We start from the raw sequence: 20,052 nt of genomic DNA, 5'->3' as shown, positions 1-20,052 counted from the left end.
AAACAGATACAATGAGTGCGTTTACCAACGCTTCCTCTCGGGCTATGGCGGATGCCGAAACATCCTCCTCACTGTCTGAAGAGACAGGACCCGAGACACCAATACCAGATGAAGTACCTGCAACTGCAGAAATAGGCTCAGAGTCTGAATCCGAGGTTTCAGATAATAAGGGGTTAGGCGGGGGTCGCTTTCTTGCGCCCTGTCCCTGACAAGCCACTTCCACCCGGGACACAAAAGTTTCCATAATAGCTGACAAAGATTCAATTGTCAATGGGGTGCTGGAGGATCCCGCAGACCCCTCGAGGGGATCCGGAGGAGATACATGAGTGGCAGGGTCCATGTTAATACAGGACACCTTTGCCAGCAAAACAAAAAAACTTTTTCTTTTTTTTTTTTTTTTTTTTTTTTGTGTGTCTCCCCCTAGCGCAATAGCGCCCCTCAGAGTACCTGCTTCTCGATCCCGGAGAGAGAGAGAGAGGGACCCCCAAGGCTCACCAACCGATGCAGTGCAGTTTCCAACAAACTGCAGTCAGCGTCTGTCTTACACAGACTGGAAGGAGCTGTTTGCTTTTTCCCGGGCAGAAGGCGTGGCTCCGCCCCCTGTGTACGCCTTCCGGCGTTCCCAGCCCTCCACGAGGTAGCTGGGCTCACAAAACATGGCCGCCCCCATAGAAGAGACATAAGACTCCAAAAACATGGCGGCCGGCGTGACCTGAGGACATACATGCATTCGGTCTACGGCAAAATGGCGGCGGACCGCCGATATCGTCTTCCCAGCACATCCACCTGCACTCTGCTACGAGGTGACATATGGATCTACAGAGATATACTGCACATAAGGTAGGATTATACCTCCTATGTCTGCTGTAATGTTACAGTCTGCTGGGTAGAGTGTTAGCTCTTGAACCAAGTCCACTTCCCACAAACACATGCTGTATTACAAGGGGGACTTGTAAGTATCAGATATATACTGACCATATATGGAGGGGCCCATAATATATACTGCCTCATAATGAGGAAAAAAGGGAACGTTTACTCACCATACCGAACCGACAGGCACCCTCTCTTCACAATACCCTCTCCACCGGGGTGGGGGTTTGTGGACGCCTCGACTCTCTGGTACCTGGCGTCCAAGCGAGACTTTTAACTCGCAAAGTCAGTCCCTTTGCTGGGACTCCGTCGCGGCCGACCCAGCGCACTGGTCTGCACGCGCTCGTAGGCAGAAACCGGGGTGACCACTGGATCTCAACATCCAGCCCGTCGCCCGGCCCCGCATACTTACTTGAATATGTCGCGGCCGACCAAGCGCAATGCCATGGTCTGCGCGCGCTCGTAGGCCGGCTGGGGTGACCACAAGTGTCGCCCAGTCCGGCATTTTTGCTTGAAGATCTCACAGGAAAAAACACTGGAGAAAACTACCTAAAAAATGTCTTTTTCTTAAAGAAAAAAAGTCTTGCCAGGACCAAAAGATCCCAGCAAGGAACTTAGGTCCTTACTCCTGACTAGACAGAAAAAAACTGATTCCCTGTAGCAGAGAGAGGGAGGATATACCCTCAGGGACTGCCCCTAAGGTGGAGCCAGAACGTTTTGTCTTTCTGCCTAGTCCTACTCCTGCGGAGACAACATAACCCAGCTCTTGAGAATCAAGAAGACTACGTCTGTCAATGAGCGATAGAGAAAATAAAATGTTCAATAAGGCCCCTTTCACACTAGTGGTCCCATCAGGTCCGCCTCTCAGTTTTTTAGGTGGACATCGACTAGTCATCTGCCTGCTCAGCGGGGATCAGTGGACAGATACCTCGCTGAACAAGCATACTTCTGGCAGAGCCCACCTTGAGTGAAAGGGGCCCAACTGTTTTTTTAATGATTGAACATACCAATGTATTCTGAAGACTTTTTACATTCTTCTATGCACATGCAGTGTCATGTGCAGCACCATGACAATTGCAGATCAAAGCAAAGGCTAAGATGGTGCCATCTTTGGCTGCAAGAGGACAGTAGGTTTAGTTCCGCTTTAAGTGGGCACGTTTCGTTTTCCATTTTAGGGGAGTTGAATAGTTTACTTGCTTTCTTCACTGGGACAACGTATATATATCACTATTTATCAGTGTTATTTTGGCAACAAATTTCAATTTAGTTTTAGTCTTAGTCTTAGGACTAAAATGGCATTTTAGTTTTAGTCCCATTTTAGTCTTCTGCAAGTGTTTTAGTTTTAGTCGTATTTAGTCGACTAAAACTCCAGTACATTTTAGTCGACGAAAACGTCCTACATTTTAGTCGACTACAACTCATTTTAGTCATCTAAATGGTCATGGTCAGGTCAGAGAGGAAAGCTGTAATGCTGCTGCCTGCAGTCAGTGCAGTGAGTGCACACAGTGCTGCTCAGAGTGCTGGATGGGGGTCTCAGGTTTAAGGGTGGTCTCTGGTCTGACTCTGAACTGAAGTTGTTGAACAGGATGGGCCGGGCGGGCCTCAGCGGCCTATATGCATGCACACAGTCCTGGATGGATGGCGGAATCGGATGCCAGTGGTGACTGGTGAGTGGTCTGAGGGGACTCAGGGAGGCAGTAATATCTGGCCTGGCTGTTAACTCACAGTGGGTGCTCTGCTCTGGATGTGGTGGTGCCAGTGCCATGTGGTGAGTCGGGCCTGGCGCGTCTGGCTGTAGTGCTGCAGCTGCAGTGCTCTGCTGAGGTCAGGTGACTGGTCTCGAGTCGACTCTCTTGTAGTAGTCCACTCCTCACGTTGGACTTCACGGGGCACGCCACGCCAGACGCCACACAGGCAGGGCTCCGTGAAAACCGGAAGTTGGGTAAACGTCCCTGCCTCACATTCTCATTTAGTTTTCGTTCGTTAACAAAAACCGATTTGATTTTCGTCATAGTGGTCGTCATTTGACGAAAATGTGCTATACTTTGCGTCTCGTTTTTGTCAGTTGAAAAATGCCGGTGACGAAAGCGGTGACGAAAATGTTTTCGTTGACGAAATTAACACTGCTGTAAACTCCATTGGCTGTAATGTCATTGCACATATTACCTGAATATATTACCAACATTAAATATTAGGGAAAAATATAAGAAAAGCCTTTTTCTTAATTGTTTAGTTTTCAGCAGCTTAGTAGATGCTCCTTACTTATGCGTATGCAGTGGTGCAATACATGTTTAAACTTTAATGTGCTATTATTACATGCTCTGGATGGAAGTGTGTTGCCGATATAGAAATGGCCAGCAGAGGAGTGTTAATTTTTGATTATGTCAATTTTTTATTTAGTTTTAGTTATAGTCTTATGACTAAAATGCCATTTTAGTTTTAGTCGTATTTTAGTCATCTGAATTGTTTTAGTTTTAGTCGTATTTTAGTCGACTAAAATTGTGTTAAATTTAGTCGACGAAAACGTTTAGTCGGTTTTAGTCGACGAAATTAACACTTCTATTTATGCGTCTGGAGTGTGCACTTTTGTCATTTTTAATAAAACAATAGGAAAAAATAATGATAAGCCCATAATCCCACACTCTGGCACTGGTGGTGACACCGATCCGGTTTTCTGTAAGCAGCAAGTCAGAGTTCTAAGAACTGTCTCCATTTTTGGGGGTATGGCTTGCCTTGTCTTGACGCACCTATCCAGACATTTGCTGACTCTAAATTCATCAGGATACCATCCCGGATGCCCAGTGTGTTGGTTTTGTATAATTTGGGGATTAGGAGGGGGTTAAGTATTTTATCAAAAATAGACAAAAGAAAAGGAAGAAAATTACAAAAAATATCCTTCTGTGAATCCTAAAACAGTGTGTGTGTTGTGCATAAACTTGATAAGTAGGACATCAACATACGAGAGCTTATCACACCATAGAAAGGGCACTTTGCTACTTCAATTGATATATGAAATACACCTGTGTGCTTGGTATTTTTGTTTTGTTTTTTCTTTCCAAAATTTTTGTATAGGAACTTGGCATAGATAAGTCTGTACTAATTTCTTTATGTCTTGAACTAAATATAGCAACACATGAATATTCTGAAGAATCAATGTTTTCTCCAAAACACGCAGTAAGCGACCAATAAGTTACATATTTATAACATAAGAGAGTCATCAGATAAACATAATATAGTTTACCTTATCATTGTTATTGGAGTGGTCCAATGTGTCGTACGCAGGTGAACATTCCATTAATTTCCCATTCGGTTCACAGTTCAGTTGTACCTGGCCTTGGCACTGAGAATGGCATGTGTATTTACAATCTGAAAGAAAATAAAAATCATTTGAGTATAATATTCAGGTGTAATGAATATTATTTTGTCAGGTTTCAGTCCCGTTTTTGGTATTCCTAAATAATCTGTTATCCAGTAGAAATATAACAAAATATGTTGGAGAAAAACCATTATGGACGAAAAATATAAAAGCAAACTCTGGATTACTTAAGGGGTGACAAATCAAGAGATGGGATTTCAGCTAGAAGTGACCATTTTTTCATAATTTATTCAATTTTCTACACTTGTTAATATTTGGGGCTGATGGTTTAATGTTTCTTCGCTGCTGGTAAGGATAGCACAAATAGAGAGAGGGGCAAGCTGCAGTAAGACCTTCAAGCCTTAGCGGAAGAGACCCACATAGATTCATTACACACAGCGTGCTCTTGATCTCTGCTTCTTGACACTTGTAAAACTGAAATTGCTTCTGTGCAACAGGAAAAAAAAAATGTTTAAACCATCCATTGTATGCGATTATGAGTGAAGAGGGCATTATTAGTTCAGTTAAAGAGTAGAGAGGACAGTTTCGAGAACGTAATGTCCAAAATGGTGTCAGGCAAAGGGCACAGATTTAGGCTAAGGGCAGAAATTTGAACATGCTTGTAGTTAAAAGAAAAATAAATCTTAATTTTATTGTAAAAAAGGACTAGCAGAGAGGTTCAGCAAAGTTTATAACATACTATACAAGTGAAAGTCTACTTAGCAACTGCGGGGAGGAGCATGGCCAGCTGTCCATGTAGTAGGAATCTGTACCTAAAGCTCTATAGCTGATCAGTCTGGATGCTCACTTACCTCATTACCACTTTTGGTGAGGGAATTGGGCCTGGTAGACTTTTGGCGTTCCCAGAACCAAACAGTTAATCAATATGCACATAGAACATCCTCAAGAATAGATTTGGTATTTTTCAGGTTACTACTTATACTCTGGATTACACTCCAGCGCACTTTCTTCTGCATCATTCGTCATGATTGCCTAAAAACGTACCCCAAATCCCTAGCCATGAACAAAATTCCCCTTGGGGTGGGTCTTTAATTCTTATTCACTTTTAGTATATAGTGCCTTCAGTTTTATTTAAATTAACATAAAACACCAATGCTATATGGACATGGTTGTACATGGAATACATATACATATTACACCAATATTAATAGGCGAAAAAGGATTGACGTCCTCTTCCCGAGGCGTTTCGGGGCTTTCACAGCTCCTTCTTCAGGGGTGTGGTTGGCATCAACCTTATAGATTTCGTTGGTGTATACAGCATTGCCATGTCAGCATTTAAAAACGATCTCAGGAGAGCTGCCACTTCACCTAAGGATATGATTAGCATCCTATGTATATAAAAGGCTGTGAGGTAGGTATGGTTAGTAAGCAATACTTAGCACGACCAGTGTGATTGTTGGCTGCTGAGTGCTGGCAGACAGGTTCTAGTATTAGTGAGCATATAATTTGACCGGTTTCTCCTGAGGTTTCCTCAGCAGCCAAGAATCACAATGGTTCTTAGGCGAAGTGGCAGCTCTCCTGAGATCTTGTTTTTAAATGCTGACATAGCAATGCTGTATACACCAAAGGAATCTAGAAGGTTGATGCCAACCACATCCCTGAAGGAGTGTGAAAGCCCCGAAACACGTCGGTGGACGTCAATCCTTTCTCGCCTAATAATATTGGTGTAATATGTACAGTATCTCACAAAAGTGGGTACACCCCTCACAAATATTTTATTATATCTTTTCACGCGACAACACTGAAGAAATTACACTTTACTAAAATGTAAAGTAGTTAGTGTACAGCTTGTATAACAGTGTAAATTTTCTGTCCCCTCAAAATAACTCAATACACAGCCATAAATGTCTAAACCGCTGGCAATCAAAGGGAGTACAACCCCAAGTCAAAATGTCCAAATTGGGCCCAAAGTGTCAATATTTTTGTGGTCACCATTATTTTCCAGCACTGCCTTAACCCTCTGGGGCATGGAGTTCACCAGAGCTTCACAGGTTGCCACTGGAGTCCTCTTCCACTCCTCCATGACGATATCACGGAGCTGGTGGATGTTAGAGACCTTGTGCTCCTCCACTTTCTGTTTGAGGATGCCACACAGATGCTCAATAGGGTTTAGGTCTGGAGACATGCTTGGCCAGTCCATCAACCTTTACCCATAGCTTCTTTAGCAAGGCAGTGGTCGTCTTGGAGGTGTGTTTGGGGTGGTTATCATGTTGGAATACTGCCCTGTGACTCAGTCTCCGAACGGAGGGGATTATGCTCTGCTTCAGTATGTCACAGTACATTGGCATTCATGGTTCCCTCAATGGACAATAGCTCCCCAGTGCTGGCAGCACTCATGCTACCCATGACTATGACACTCCCACCACCATGTTTGACTGTAGGCAATACACACTTGCCTTTGTACTCCTCACCTGGTTGCCGCCATACACGCTTGACACCATCTAAACCAAATAAATTTATCTTGGTCTCATCAGACCACAGGACATGGTTCCAGTAAACCAGTAGTCTGCTTGTTTGCAGGCTTTCTTGTACATCATCTTTAGAAGAGGCTTCCTTCTGGGATGACAGCCATGCAGACCAATTTGATGCAATGTGTGGCGTATGGTCTGAGCACTGACAGGCTGACCCCCCACCCCTTCAATCTCGGCAGCAATGCTGGCAGCACTCCTACGTCTAATTTCCCAAAGACAATCTCTAGATATGACGCCGAGTACGTGTACTCAGCTTCTTTGGTCAACCATGGCAGGGCCTGTTCTGAGTGGAACCTGTCCTGTTAAACTGCTGTATGGTCTTGTCCACCATGTTGCAGCTCAGTTTCAGGGTCTTGGCAATCTTCCCATAGTCTAGGCCACTGTTTCTCAACTCCGGTCCTCAGGGCACACTAACAGGCCAGATTTTTAGTATTACCTTGGGGAGATGCAGACTAGAATACTGCAATCACTGAGCAGCAAATTATATCACCTGTGATGTATTTCAGTTTTCTTGCAAACCTGGCCTGTTAGGCTCCTTTCACACGGCCGCTCCGTGTGAAAGGTCCGCTGCGGGACTTTTTTTTTTTTTTTCCACGGAGCGGATGACATTTCTGTCATCCGCTCCGTGTGCCCGCATATCATCCCATCCATTTGCGGATGATATGCGGACATAATGTATGTCTATGGCACTGCGGATGTCAGCGGATGACACCGCTGACATCCGATTTTCCTTCCTTTCCGTTTTTTACACGGAAGGAAAAATAGGGTTCTGTTCCGTTCGTAAAAACGGAACAGAACTGACAGGAGGAAAATCGGGTGTCAGCGGACGGTATTCCGCTGACATCCGCAGTGCCATTCACTTACATTGATGTCCGCAAATCATCCGCAAAAAAATAGGATGATTTGCGGACACACGGAAAGCAGCGGAGCGGCCGTGTGAAAGGACCCTTAGTGTGCCCTGAGGACCGGAGTTAAGAAACACTGGTCTAGGCCATCTTAATGTAAAGCAACAATTCTTTTTTTTAGATCCTCAGAGAGTTCTTTGTCATGAGGAGCCATGTTGAACTTCCAGTGACCAGTATGAGAGAGTGAGAGCGATAACACCAAATTTAACACACCTGCTCCTCATTAAGAACCTGAGACCTTGTAACACTAATGAGTCACATGACACCGGGGAGGTAAAATAGCTAAGTGGGCCCAATTTTGACAAATTTACACTGTTATACAAGCTGTACACTCACTACTCTACATTGTAGCAAAGTGTTATTTGTTCAGGTTTGTCACATGAAAAGATATAAAATATTTACAAAAATGTGAGGGGTGTACTCACTTTTGTGAGATAATGTATATGTATTCCATGTACAACCATGTCCATATAGCATTGGTGTTTTTATGCTAATTTAAATAAAACTGATTTTTATTCATATTATTTAGTACTTAGTGCCTTCAAAGTCCCACCCCAAGGGGAATATTGTTCATGGTTTATCTATTAGGGATGTGGCACATTTAGAGAGGTACCTCACTGACATTCTCTAACTGAAATCACTATCCATGCATAGTGTCAGCAAAGCAAAATTATATATTCTGATACACTGGGACACACTCCACATGCTTCACCCTTCTCTATAAAATTGGAGAGATGGGGGAACTGATCCATATTGCATGTGATTCTCCTTTTCAAATTCACGAGTATTTGGGCATGTTGGCTTAATTTCCAAACGACTGATACCTATGAGCATTTGATTAATTCCTCCTGACTACCTACCAGAGGTGCTCCTTCAACATCCTTAGATACTGTATTTCAAAGAGTGATCTGCCATGATGCTGGAGCATGGCTCCTTGACTCCCCTCTCCCTAACTGTTGGAGTAAAGAGGATTTGGGCAGCCGTGCCTTGCTTATCCCTGTCTAACCTAGGAGATACCCTTATTTCCCTTGTTCCCCCGACTTTTAGATCACGGTCTGGTTTTGTTGGTGGGAAGCAGACCTTGTACTTCTAGAGGACTGGCCCCCTCTTTTCCAATATCCCTTATCCCATCCCTTTTCTTCACCATTCTTTCCTCCCTACCCCCCCCCCTTTTTTTCTAGTTTCCCTCTTTTCCCATATTTGTTGTCCTCCTTTACAAAACAATGGCTCCAGATATTCTATCATATCATTTCCTGAAACAACTTTAGTTTCCTTTATTCTCCACAAATGTTTTAGTTACAATGTAACACTTTCGATCGAAACACGAGCTGTATTGAGTGAGTCTTGGGATTGTATTTTTCCCCATTATCGGCTATGTACTAGACACTTTTGTTCTTTACCTGTCTGGTTCTGTTCCTTGTCCTTATTCTTTAATGAAACATTTTTGGAACCAAAAAAAAAAAGAAATGAATAGATTTGGTGCTGGGTTATAAAAACTTCCTTGTATCATAGAACCTATGGGACTGTCTGACCACTTCCATTTTGGACGGGAGAGTTAAACCCTTGGCATTTTTTTTTTTTTTTGCCATCTGTCTCCCATTGGGGACATTTCTCCTCACTTCCTATCCCGTAGCAAAAACAGGAAGGGAGAGAAAATCCCTCCAAAGTAAGGGAATCCCTGGTTGTCAGGGTCAACAGAACTAGTCTCTCCACTGAAAGGTTTACCCTCCATTCCCTATCCAATGACAACCCGCGTTTTGAGATTTTTGCTCAGTGATAATGATAAAGAGAACAAAGAAGGTGAATCCCTCCAAATGGAAAACTTCTCTAATCTATCCAAATCTAAAAAGAAAAAAAGTTTTGTTTTTGGTTATACTTTAACCCTTTCTGGCTTTAACTGTTCCTTTTGAACAATTTCTAATCAATCTGTATTTCTGGATTGTAACAGGAGCTCTGCACTCTCCAATACTGTATGGCACACACTTAAAGCATTCCTTAGAGGCCTTGCTCCAACATAAGTGCAGAACAATATTGCTTGTCAACACAAAGCTGGTATTGTAAAATAGAGGGACCATTATACGGGAACTTTCCTACTGAAGCACCAACCTAGTAATGATGGGCATATGAACTGGTGTTAATATGGTGAAATGCTTGCAAGCTTGTAGCCTTCCAGCCATGGCAATAGGAGCCTAGTGTCCCCTGAGTGGAGCTACTACACACCTTTTATCAATGTTACAACAAAACAATAATAAAAAGAAAATTAAAACAGCATGTTAAATTTCAGAGTTGGTAAATCACTCTTTTCTAGTGCAGGCAGCACAGCACGGACTATTCTTACACATGTAAATTCCATATTAATCAAAAACCTAAAACGAAAGTGTCTAGTCTCTTCTCCTAGCACCAGAGCTGCATGGGTTTCCATAGCTATCCTGTTTGCTGTATTATACAGGCAGGCTGTAAATATTTGTTCACAGATTCACAGAGAGAGCTCAGTCTTTTCTCACGCAACTGACCTCCATTTTCATCAACCTTGAATAGTTTCTATGGAGTTTTCCCATGATTCCAACAATTTCCACAGACCAATTTCTTTGCTTACAACATTGATTAATATACAGCCAATATTGTCTTAACAGTAGTACTCATCTCACTCACTTGGAAATATACTGGGATTATTTTCCTGCAGTAAACTCATAATCCATTAGTTGGATGTAAATACTAAAACATAGTTTGCCATTTTTTTTATTCCAATGTTGACCATAATGTTTTATATATTATTGCAAAGCTTTAGAATTACCCTGTAGTTAGTTAAAATGCTTAATATTCCAAATCAGGTGATCAAAATTCATACAGAGTTCTGTTTTTAAAGTGTATGTAAACCCTGACAAAAAAAAAAAAAATCTTAATTGTTTCCTTTTGGTCAGTTAAATATACAATATAAAATTAAAAAAAGAAAATTCTGAAGAGGAGCATTAAGGCAGCACATGCACTCCATTGATGAGCCACTGGAACTCCCTGCAATGTCAACAGCTGGTATCTAGCTCTTCCTGATGCTCTTTAGCAGACAAAGTTCCACCCCTGATGTGCCAATCTAGGTAGACCTTTTACACTTCCTATCCTTCTACCCATTAACGGTGTAGCAGGAAGCCTCAGGTTTAGGCTCCTCTTTAGCATAACACCTTCCCAAGGCAGAAGGACTGGGAAGAGGTGAACTCCAGCAACACACCCACCCCAGGCAGTGGCCTGGGAGGAAGATAACTTTCCAAGGTCACTTGAAATATTTATATTCTTCCCCAGCAAGCAGCACTTGTAATAACCTCCTAGTGGTTGGCCAGTGAGACAAATATTTTCCATTACTCACTGTAATATATTTATATATGAAGAGGAAACCTTAGAGCAGGACCACAGAACACCTCCCCTACTCCTAATCTCTATAACACAGGGGTAGGTGTTATGTAGTGCACATACAGTCAGGTCCATAAATATTTGGACATCAACACAATTCTAATGTTTTTGGCTCTATACACCACCACAATGGATTTGAAATGAAACAAACAAGATGTTCTTTAACTGCAGACTTTCAGCTTTAATTTGAGGGTATTTACATCCAAATCAGGTGAAGGGTGTAGGAATTACAACAGTTTGTATATGTGCCTCCCACTTTTTAAGGGACCAAAAGTAATGGGACAATTGGCTGCTCAGCTGTTCCATGGCCATGCTTGTGTGCATTAAAAGTAAATAAAGTGTATTTTTTCCTGAAAATGTGTCCTTTAGAAATGGTTGCCAAAAATCGTCAGAATTGGCTAGGTTTTGAAGTGGTTAAATAAGTGTTTACAAACCCTAACAATGAACTTCAGTTATTTGGTCAAATGTGGCCCGCATGAAAGGGTTTCGTTAGAATGGTTCAATAAGTGCAAAAAATACCTTTTTATTTCAGCCAGAAATCTTGTGAGCGGATAATCTCCTGTACGGTCTATGCAGATGAGGGGGAGACAAGATGAGGAGAAGTCTATGTTCTTTGTAATCCTTTAGAAATGAAGTAGGCCAGGTTGTTACCATGCAGTTATGAATTCAAAGCTGTGTGGTTATGTCAAAAAAGAAGTAGGAGTATACTATTCTTCTGCCACAACAAATAGCAATTATTGGTCTGAAAGCTGATCCAATCAAGGAAAACATGGTGCGAGACATAGCTTCTATCTTGCGATCCACCGGATCCTTAAAAGACGGAGCGTCTTCTAATGGAATAACCGTGGCTTTATTCAATCTAGCAATTGGTGAATCCACCACAGGTGGTTCTGTCCATTTCTTAATGAGGGTTTCCTCAACGGATAACGCCTGTTAATGCATTTAGAAATAGCAGAAGTGCGTTTTGGCAGATTCCATTCTTCTTTGATCGGATTGCCAAAACATTTGGGCAATGGAAAAACCTTCGCCACTTTGATGCGTTTTTTAGTCCCAAAGGGGATCTCAGTCTCAGCTACTTCCGACGGAAAACCCTGTAATCTTAAGGTTTCTTGAACAGATACAATTAGCGCGTTTACTAACCCTTCCTCTCGGGCTATGGCTGATGCCGAAACATCCTCCTCACTGTCTGAGGAGACAGTACCCGAGACACCAATCCCAGATGAGGTACCTGCAACTGCAGAAATAGGCTCAGATTCTGAATCCGAAGTTTCAGATAACATGGGGTTAGGCGGGGGTCGCTTCCTTGCGCCCTGTCCCTGACAAGCCACTTCCACCCGGGACACAAAGGTCTCCATAATAGCTGACAATGATTCAATCGTAAGCGGGGTGCTGGAGGATCCTGCAGACACCTCGAGGGGATCCGGTGGAGATACATGAGTGGCAGGGTCCATGTTAACCCAGGACACTTTGCCAGAAAAAAACTTTTTTTTTTTTTTTTTTTATATGTATCCCCCTAGCGCAATAGCGCCCCTCAGTGTACCTGCTTCTTGACCCCCAGAGAGAGAGAGAGAGAGGGACCCTCAAGACTCACCACCCGATGCAGAGAAGTTTCCTAACAACTGCAGTCAGCGTTTGTCTCTTACAGACTGGGAAGAACTGTGTTCGTTTTCCCGGGTAGAAGGAAGTGGCTCTGCCCCCTGTGTACGCCTTCCAGCGTTCCCAGCTCTCCTCGAGGTTAGCTGGGCTCTTCAAACATGGCCGCCCCCATACGGGAGACAATAGACTCCAAAAAAATGGCGGCCGGCGTGACCTGCGGACATTCGTGTACCTGGTCTACAGCAAAATGGCGGCGGATTGCCGAAGTATCGTCTTCCCAGCACATTCACCTGCATACCACGCTAATGGCGGTTTATCACTCTGCAGGAGGTCCACTACAGTCAAGGTAGGATTATACCTCCTATGTCTGCTGTAATACTGCAGTCTGCTGGGTAGAGTGTTAGCTCCCAAACCAAGTCCGCTTGCCCACCAAACACATGCTGTATTTACAAGGGGGACTTCTAGTGTCAGAAGGATACTGACCATGTATGGAGGGGCCCATATTCCAAAATGCCTCATAACGAGGAAAAGGAAACATTTACTCACCATACCGAACCGACAGGCACCCTCTCTTCACAATACCCTCTCCACCGGGGTGGGGGGTTGTTGACCACTCCGGACGCCTCGACTCTCTGGTTCCTGGCGTCCAAGCGAGACTTTTAACTCGCAAGGTCAGTCCCTCCAATGGGACTCTGTCGCGGCCGACCCAGCGCGGAGCTCTGGTCTGCACGCGCTCGTAGGCAGAACCGGGGTGACCACTGGATCTCAACATCCAGCCCGTCGCCCGGCCCCGCATACTTACTAGAATGTGTCGCGGCCGACCAATCGCGATGCAATGGTCTGCGCGCGCTCGTAGGCCGGCTGGGGTGACCACAAGTGTCGCCCAGATCCAGCTTAATTTGCTTTAAGATCTCACAGGAAAAAACACTGGAGAAAACTACCTAAAAAATATTTTTTCTAAAAAAAAAAATCTTGCCAGGACCAGAGATCCCAGCAAGGAACTTAGGTCCTTACTCCTGACTAGACAGAAAAAAACTGATTTCCTGTAGCAGAGAGAGGGAGGATATACCCTCTGGGACTGCCCCTAGGGTGGAGCCAGAATGTTTTTTCTTTCTGCCTAGTCCTACTCCTGCGGAGACAACATAACCCAATTGATGTGAATCAAAGAGGACTACGTCTGTCAATGAGCGACAGAGAAATATTATTTTATTTAGTCTTGACATACAAGTAAATATTTATACAAGTTTAACATGTGTATGCACTTATTGAAAGTGCTGCAAAAAGGCAAGATAGGTGGCTTTTGGCTGGCTAAACAACTGGAAAGATCATTGGGCTTGATCTATTCACAATAAGTAAACCACTATTTACACACCGCTCTCATGGAAGCAAGTAGATTGTAAGCCTATTCATGGTGAACTGGTAAAAAGGTCTAATTTAGCAAAGTGTGCAAAGTAGAAGGGAAAAAATTTGGGTAAAAGTTTCCTTTAATTTCTGTCCCAAGACACATTTCTATTTTATAATAAAACATTTTAAAAGTCCAAGATTGTACCTGTGACACAAGAGAAGCCCTGCGTGACCATGTAATAGTAACCTTTTCAACTTCATTATTAACTTTATATATCTGACAAAACACCTAAAAATCTTTTCACTTTGATGAATAAAGCAATACTGTCCATGTAAGGCAAGCTTTAGCATCTGACATAAAGGTCCCCAAACTGCAACCCTTGCCTTGCTTTTAATCAACCTTTGGTGCACTGTTCCTCCTATCGATACCAACACTGGTACACTATTTCTCCCATTGACACCAACGATGGGGGTACTATTCCTCCTGCTGACACCAATGATGGGGGACTATAACTTTAAAGAGGAAGAAACCACTGCCTTTTTTTTCTCCCTCTGACCTGCAAAGTAAAGGCATAATGTGCTAGTATGCATGGCATACTAGCGTTACTTTAATGGACACTTGCGCGGTCGTGCGACGCTGTACCCAAATTAAATTTATGTCCTTTTTTTCCCCACAAATAGAGCTTTCTTTGGGTGGTATTTGATCACCTGTGCGATTTTTAATTTTTCAAAAAAAAGAGTGACAATTTTGAAAAAAAAAAAAAACAATATTTTTTACATTCTGATATATAACATTCCCCAAAAAAAACCTTAAAAAATCAAAATTTTTTAACATTTTAGGCCAATTTGTGTTCTGCTACATATTTTTGGTAAAAAAAATCATAATAAGCGTATTTTGATTGGTTTGCGCAAAAGTTATTGCGTTTACTAACTACAGGAAAGATTTGCCATTTTTATTGTTTATTTTTTTTTACTAGTAATGGCGGCTATCTGCGATTTTTTTTTTGCGGGACTGAGACATTGCGGCGGACAGATCGGACCCCTAACTGACATTGCGGCGGACAGATCGGACCCCTGACATTTTTTACACTTTTGGGGGTACCAGTGACATTACTACAGTAATCAGTGCTATAAATATGCACTGTTACTGTAATAATTACACTGGCAGGGCAGGGGTTAACTTTATTGGTGATAAAGGGGTTAAATGTATGCCTCATGCTTACTGACGTGCGTGGGGGGAGGGGATTGTGTGACACAGACACAGATCGCAGGTTCAGCTATGCTGAATCCTGTAATCTGTGACTATCTGTCACAGAGGAGATCCGCCCGCTTTGTTTACACAAGCGGGCGGATTTCCACACTCAATCCCAGACGATCGGGGAAGAGCGGCGGTGATCACCGCCTCTCCTCCCCTGGCCCGACTCCCGCTGTGTCTGAATACAGCAGGAGCGAGCCTCCGGCGGCGCGCACGCCGCCGAGAGGGGGCGTTGTCCAGCGACGTAGGTCTATGTCGCTGGACGATATAACAAGCCACTTTGCCGCAGTACCAGCTCAGTGAGCAGTCGGCAAGTGGTTAATAAATGTTGCTACCAGTAATAACGCACAATGAAGCACTTTTTGCCTATCCCTAAATCCTACATAATCTGAGGCCCTCTTTTTGGTGAAGAGTGTCATGACCAGAGGATTACAGACACCAGGTGGTCTTGTGGATATGGTGATTCGGAGCTGATTGTAATCAAGCACTTTTGAGTGCTTAAAGTATACCCAAAAGGAAAAACTTTTTTTTTTTACTTTTGTATAGAGTGGAGAGGGATTAGAACACCTGTCAGTTTTTTATTTCTGTCTATGACCCCGTTAAGGAGATTCACCCTCTCTATTTGTCTTGTTTACCATTATCATTGAAAGTGAAAGTAAAAGAAAATCCCAAATTTTGTGTTGTCCCCAGAAAAGTAATAGAGGGCAAATATTCCCATGAGGACACCAGTTCTCCAAGGAATTCCCTTAATTTGCAGGGACTGCCTCTCACTTCCTGTATGGTGGTGGGGCAGGAAGTGAAGGGAAACCTCCGCAATGGGACACAGATGGCGAAAATAAAAAATCTGACAGGGGTTAAAACCCTCCCTTACTCTATCTAAAATGAAAAAAAAAGATTTGCCTATAGTTCTACTTTAAAGAGGAAGTAAAGCTTCCTCTAACTTGCACCTATAGGTAAGCCTATCATAGGGTCTAACTAAAGGTACTGTAAAAATATCCTAAACGTGCACCGTTTAGGAGATATTTACTACTTAACTGGCGCATGCGCTCTGAAGAAACAGCCGTCCTTGCCGTTCCTTCAGAGCCCTGTGCCGTGAACAGTGGCTCCCGCGCGCGTGACGTCATTGCGGGAGCCAATGACGTCATCAATTAGATGGCCGGAGGATGCAAACCCAGAAGGAAGACGGCTGAATATGTCAGCCGTGTCATCAATGAGCGGGCAGTGCTGCAGGGGCTTCGTTCTAAGGTAAGTATTTTATAATGAGCTAGTATGCGATGCATACTAGCTTATTATGCCTTTGTCTTTCAGGTTTTTTTTTTATTTTTTCTGAGGTTTACAACCTTTTTAATGCCAAGTGGTCCATCATATAGGGCAGTGATGGCGAACCTTGGCACCCCAGATGTTTTGGAACTACATTTCCCATGATGCTCATTCACTCTGCAGTGTAGTTTAGAATCATGGGAAATTTAATTTCAAAACATCTGAGGTGCCGAGGTTCGCCATCGCGGATATAGGGTAAGGGTCAGTGAGTAATTTCGCTACTGGTGGCGGACATCTCATAGCACTTTTCTGTGTGGAACTGCACCCGTTGGACCCTCATCCCTGAACTTTTCATGTCATATGAATATGAACTTCATTTATGCCTAAATGTAAAAGCACGGCACTCACATTTTATCATTGTAGTTGTTTTTTTACCAGGAAACTGTGCTAGCTGCTTTTGCTTGTATGTTTTTGGTCATTACAAGCGCAGGTGTTTTGTGTTATATTTAATAACTAATGTGCATTAGGCCTTGGTAACAACACTAACTACACAACTACTTAACGCCAAAATCTGTCAGCTGGGCATTTGTTGGTATAAAGCATGTCAAAGATACAGCCTAAAACTATATTACATATTTCTTTTTCTTTTACAAATGGGACTACAGAGTTCATATAAGAGAAAAAGTACATACACAATGGTTTTGATTTGTAAGACGTTGACTTTTGTTTTCTTCCAGCTTCAGAAGGCCTACAACCTAGGGCACCTATTCACCACCAAGAATGTGGTTGTATCAATTCATATACATACCATTGGAGCTCTGTATAAAATCATACAAAGCGTTTAGAAGACAGCACAGTCAAGTTTCTCATGCATAATTTACTTCATTCTATGCATTACTCTAAAGAACACAACAAACAAGACAATACATGCGGAACAGAGTTATTGTCATGATGATTATGCATATTTCATCCTTTCATCAAATCACCTATATATTAACTATTTAACACTTCAATGGATCGTTTGCAATTACGCATGTATACATACAATGAAACTCATCACCTAATGTAATAAAAGACGTCATGTCATGCTATTCAAGACAGTCTGCTTATCTATTACAAAACATACCAGCACCTCTAGAAGTATTAGTAACACTTACGAACAAAGGTCCATACAGCAAAATTCAGCAACAAAGATGTAAATCACATTTCAAGTATTGTTCACAATATGATTTTGATGTGTTTACAGAAGAATAATGACCCTTGTCATTAGCATCCTATAGGAAGCAGAAGTCTAATAAGCGTATCGGTAATTAGACTTGACAGTGTTTAATAAAAACGCCTACCTGGGCTTTTTGTCTTCTTGACCTGGACTTTGATTTTGCTAGAGAGCTTATAAATTGCTGTTCCCATCCCAGACGACGTATGTGGCTGTGAATCCGGGAAGCTGTTCAGCTCATGTATCAGGAAAGCCTTGGTAATTTCACTGCACTGACTCAGGGAGAACAGACGGAGTGCTGCTGATGCTGGAGAGAGAAGATCTCCACCACTGAGTCTCATACACAGCAACCTGACCTGGTAAACAGTGCAGGACATTTGTGTGTCCCTGGGCTAAGCCATTGAGTATTTGCCTTTCAAATACTGAACTACAGAATAGGCGTAGTAGAAACCATTGATATGTGGAAGAAATATTGGATTGTTTTCCTAAGTGTATATTTTATACATGAGACTATGAAGGGATAAAACTGCTTGCTGCACACCTAGAAATTGGAGAACATCGCCTGTACCCGATAGAATAATTAGTCAGATGACATAATAATGAGTTAAGAGCAGGGGTGGACTGACAACTCATGGGGCCCCCGGGCAATCAGAGATCATGGGGCCCCCTGTGTCCACACTCAAGCCACGCAAAGCCCCACCTACAAATTGCAGCTCAGCCACATAGAGTGGGCATTTAAATATCTACCACAGCATAGTCTGCATGGAAGTTCCTGGCTTCTTTCTTTAGTGTGTAGCCTCTCATGGGGCCCCCTACTGACCCTGGGCCCTCGGGCAGTGCCCTAATCCCCGAATGGTCAGTCCGCCCCTGGTTAAGAGTTATCTTCTCCCAACATTGGTCAAAAATGTAACCTGATCCCAGGAGCTTGCTAAGTGACAGCAGATGAAAGGCTTCCGTGGTCTTTTACATTTGCATTCCGACTATGCAGGGAACCACCTGAACTCCAGGCAGAGATGATGTTATTTAACCTTTTTTCTTCCACCTATCAGCTTTATAAGATCACTTGTCGGTTTTATTCTACACAGGTAAACCCCCTATATTGTTTTCATGCATAAACAATATCTCAAAAAAAAAAATAAAATAAATAATCACCTGCATATTCTACATGTGCAAACCATGGTGGTACCTGACCACAGTCCATGCTATACTGAAGATCTACATTGCGTGCACCGCTCTGCATATGGGGGGGATACAAAATTACATTCTGACCTGCAGACTCCTGTACACAGCCCTACAAACTACTGACCCCTGTACACTATCCTACAAACTAATGAGCCCTGTACACTACCCAACAAACTACTGACCCCTATACTCTGCCCTAAAAATGACTGACTGTACATTGCCCAACATTCTACTGACCCCTCTACATTACCCTACAAACAACTGACCCCTGTACATTGCTCAAAATTCTACAGACCCCTGTAGACTGCCCAACATTCTACTGACCCCTGTAGACTGCCCAACATTCTACTGATCCCTGTACACTACCCTACAAACAACTGACCCCTGTAGACTGCTCAACATTCTACTGGCCCCTGTAGACTGCCCAACATTTTACTGGCCCCTGTAGACTGCCCAACATTCTACTGGCCCCTGTAGACTGCCCAACATTCTACTGGCCCCTGTAGACTGCCCAACATTCTACTGGCCCCTGTAGACTGCCCAACATTCTACTGGCCCCTGTAGACTGCCCAACATTCTACTGGCCCCTGTAGACTGCCCAACATTCTACTGGCCCCTGTAGACTGCCCAACATTCTACTGACCCCTGTAGACTGCCCAACATTCTACTGACCCCTGTAGACTGCCCAACATTCTACTGACCCCTGTAGACTGCCCAACATTCTACTGACCCCTGTAGACTGCCCAACATTCTACTGACCCCTGTAGACTCCCCTACATTCTACTGACCCCTGCAGACTGCCCAACATTCTACTGACCCCTGCAGACTGCCCAACATTCTACTGACCCCTGCAGACTGTCCAACATTCTACTGACCCCTGTAGACTGTCCAACGTTCTACTGACCCCTGCAGACTGTCCAACATTCTACTGACCCCTGTAAGTCTGGAGAGTAATTGGTAATCCAAAGTCTGATACAGTTGTCCATCATGAAGGCAGAACAACTAAAACTGTTCGGGAATAGAATAAAGTGTTGCTCCAGCCCCCCCATGGAATAATTAACATTTTTACACTGCCCCACATACTACTGACCTCTGTACACTGCCCCACATACTACGGACCCCTGTACACTGCTCAATATTCTACTGACACCTGTACAACTGCTCAACATTCCACT

At 43.2% G+C, this 20,052-nt stretch overlaps 1 protein-coding gene across 2 annotated transcripts in view; it reads right to left on the bottom strand.

The window, feature by feature from the left end:
- The window catches only part of RASSF3 (Ras association domain family member 3), a 295,912-nt gene that overhangs the window by 138,259 nt on the left and 137,601 nt on the right, over window positions 1-20,052 (bottom strand). For both annotated transcript variants that reach the window (XM_082254455.1, XM_082254456.1), the window contains exon 2: window positions 4,112-4,236. In XM_082254455.1, the coding sequence (XP_082110581.1) occupies window positions 4,112-4,236 (125 nt within the window). The remainder of the gene's footprint in view (window positions 1-4,111; window positions 4,237-20,052) is intronic.

This window comes from Pelophylax lessonae (assembly GCF_965119305.1).
Source record: "Pelophylax lessonae genome assembly, chromosome: 4".
Classification (NCBI taxonomy): domain Eukaryota; kingdom Metazoa; phylum Chordata; class Amphibia; order Anura; family Ranidae; genus Pelophylax; species Pelophylax lessonae.
The sequence above is the reverse complement of the archived record's forward strand: the minus strand, read 5'-3'. Positions and strand labels throughout refer to the sequence as shown.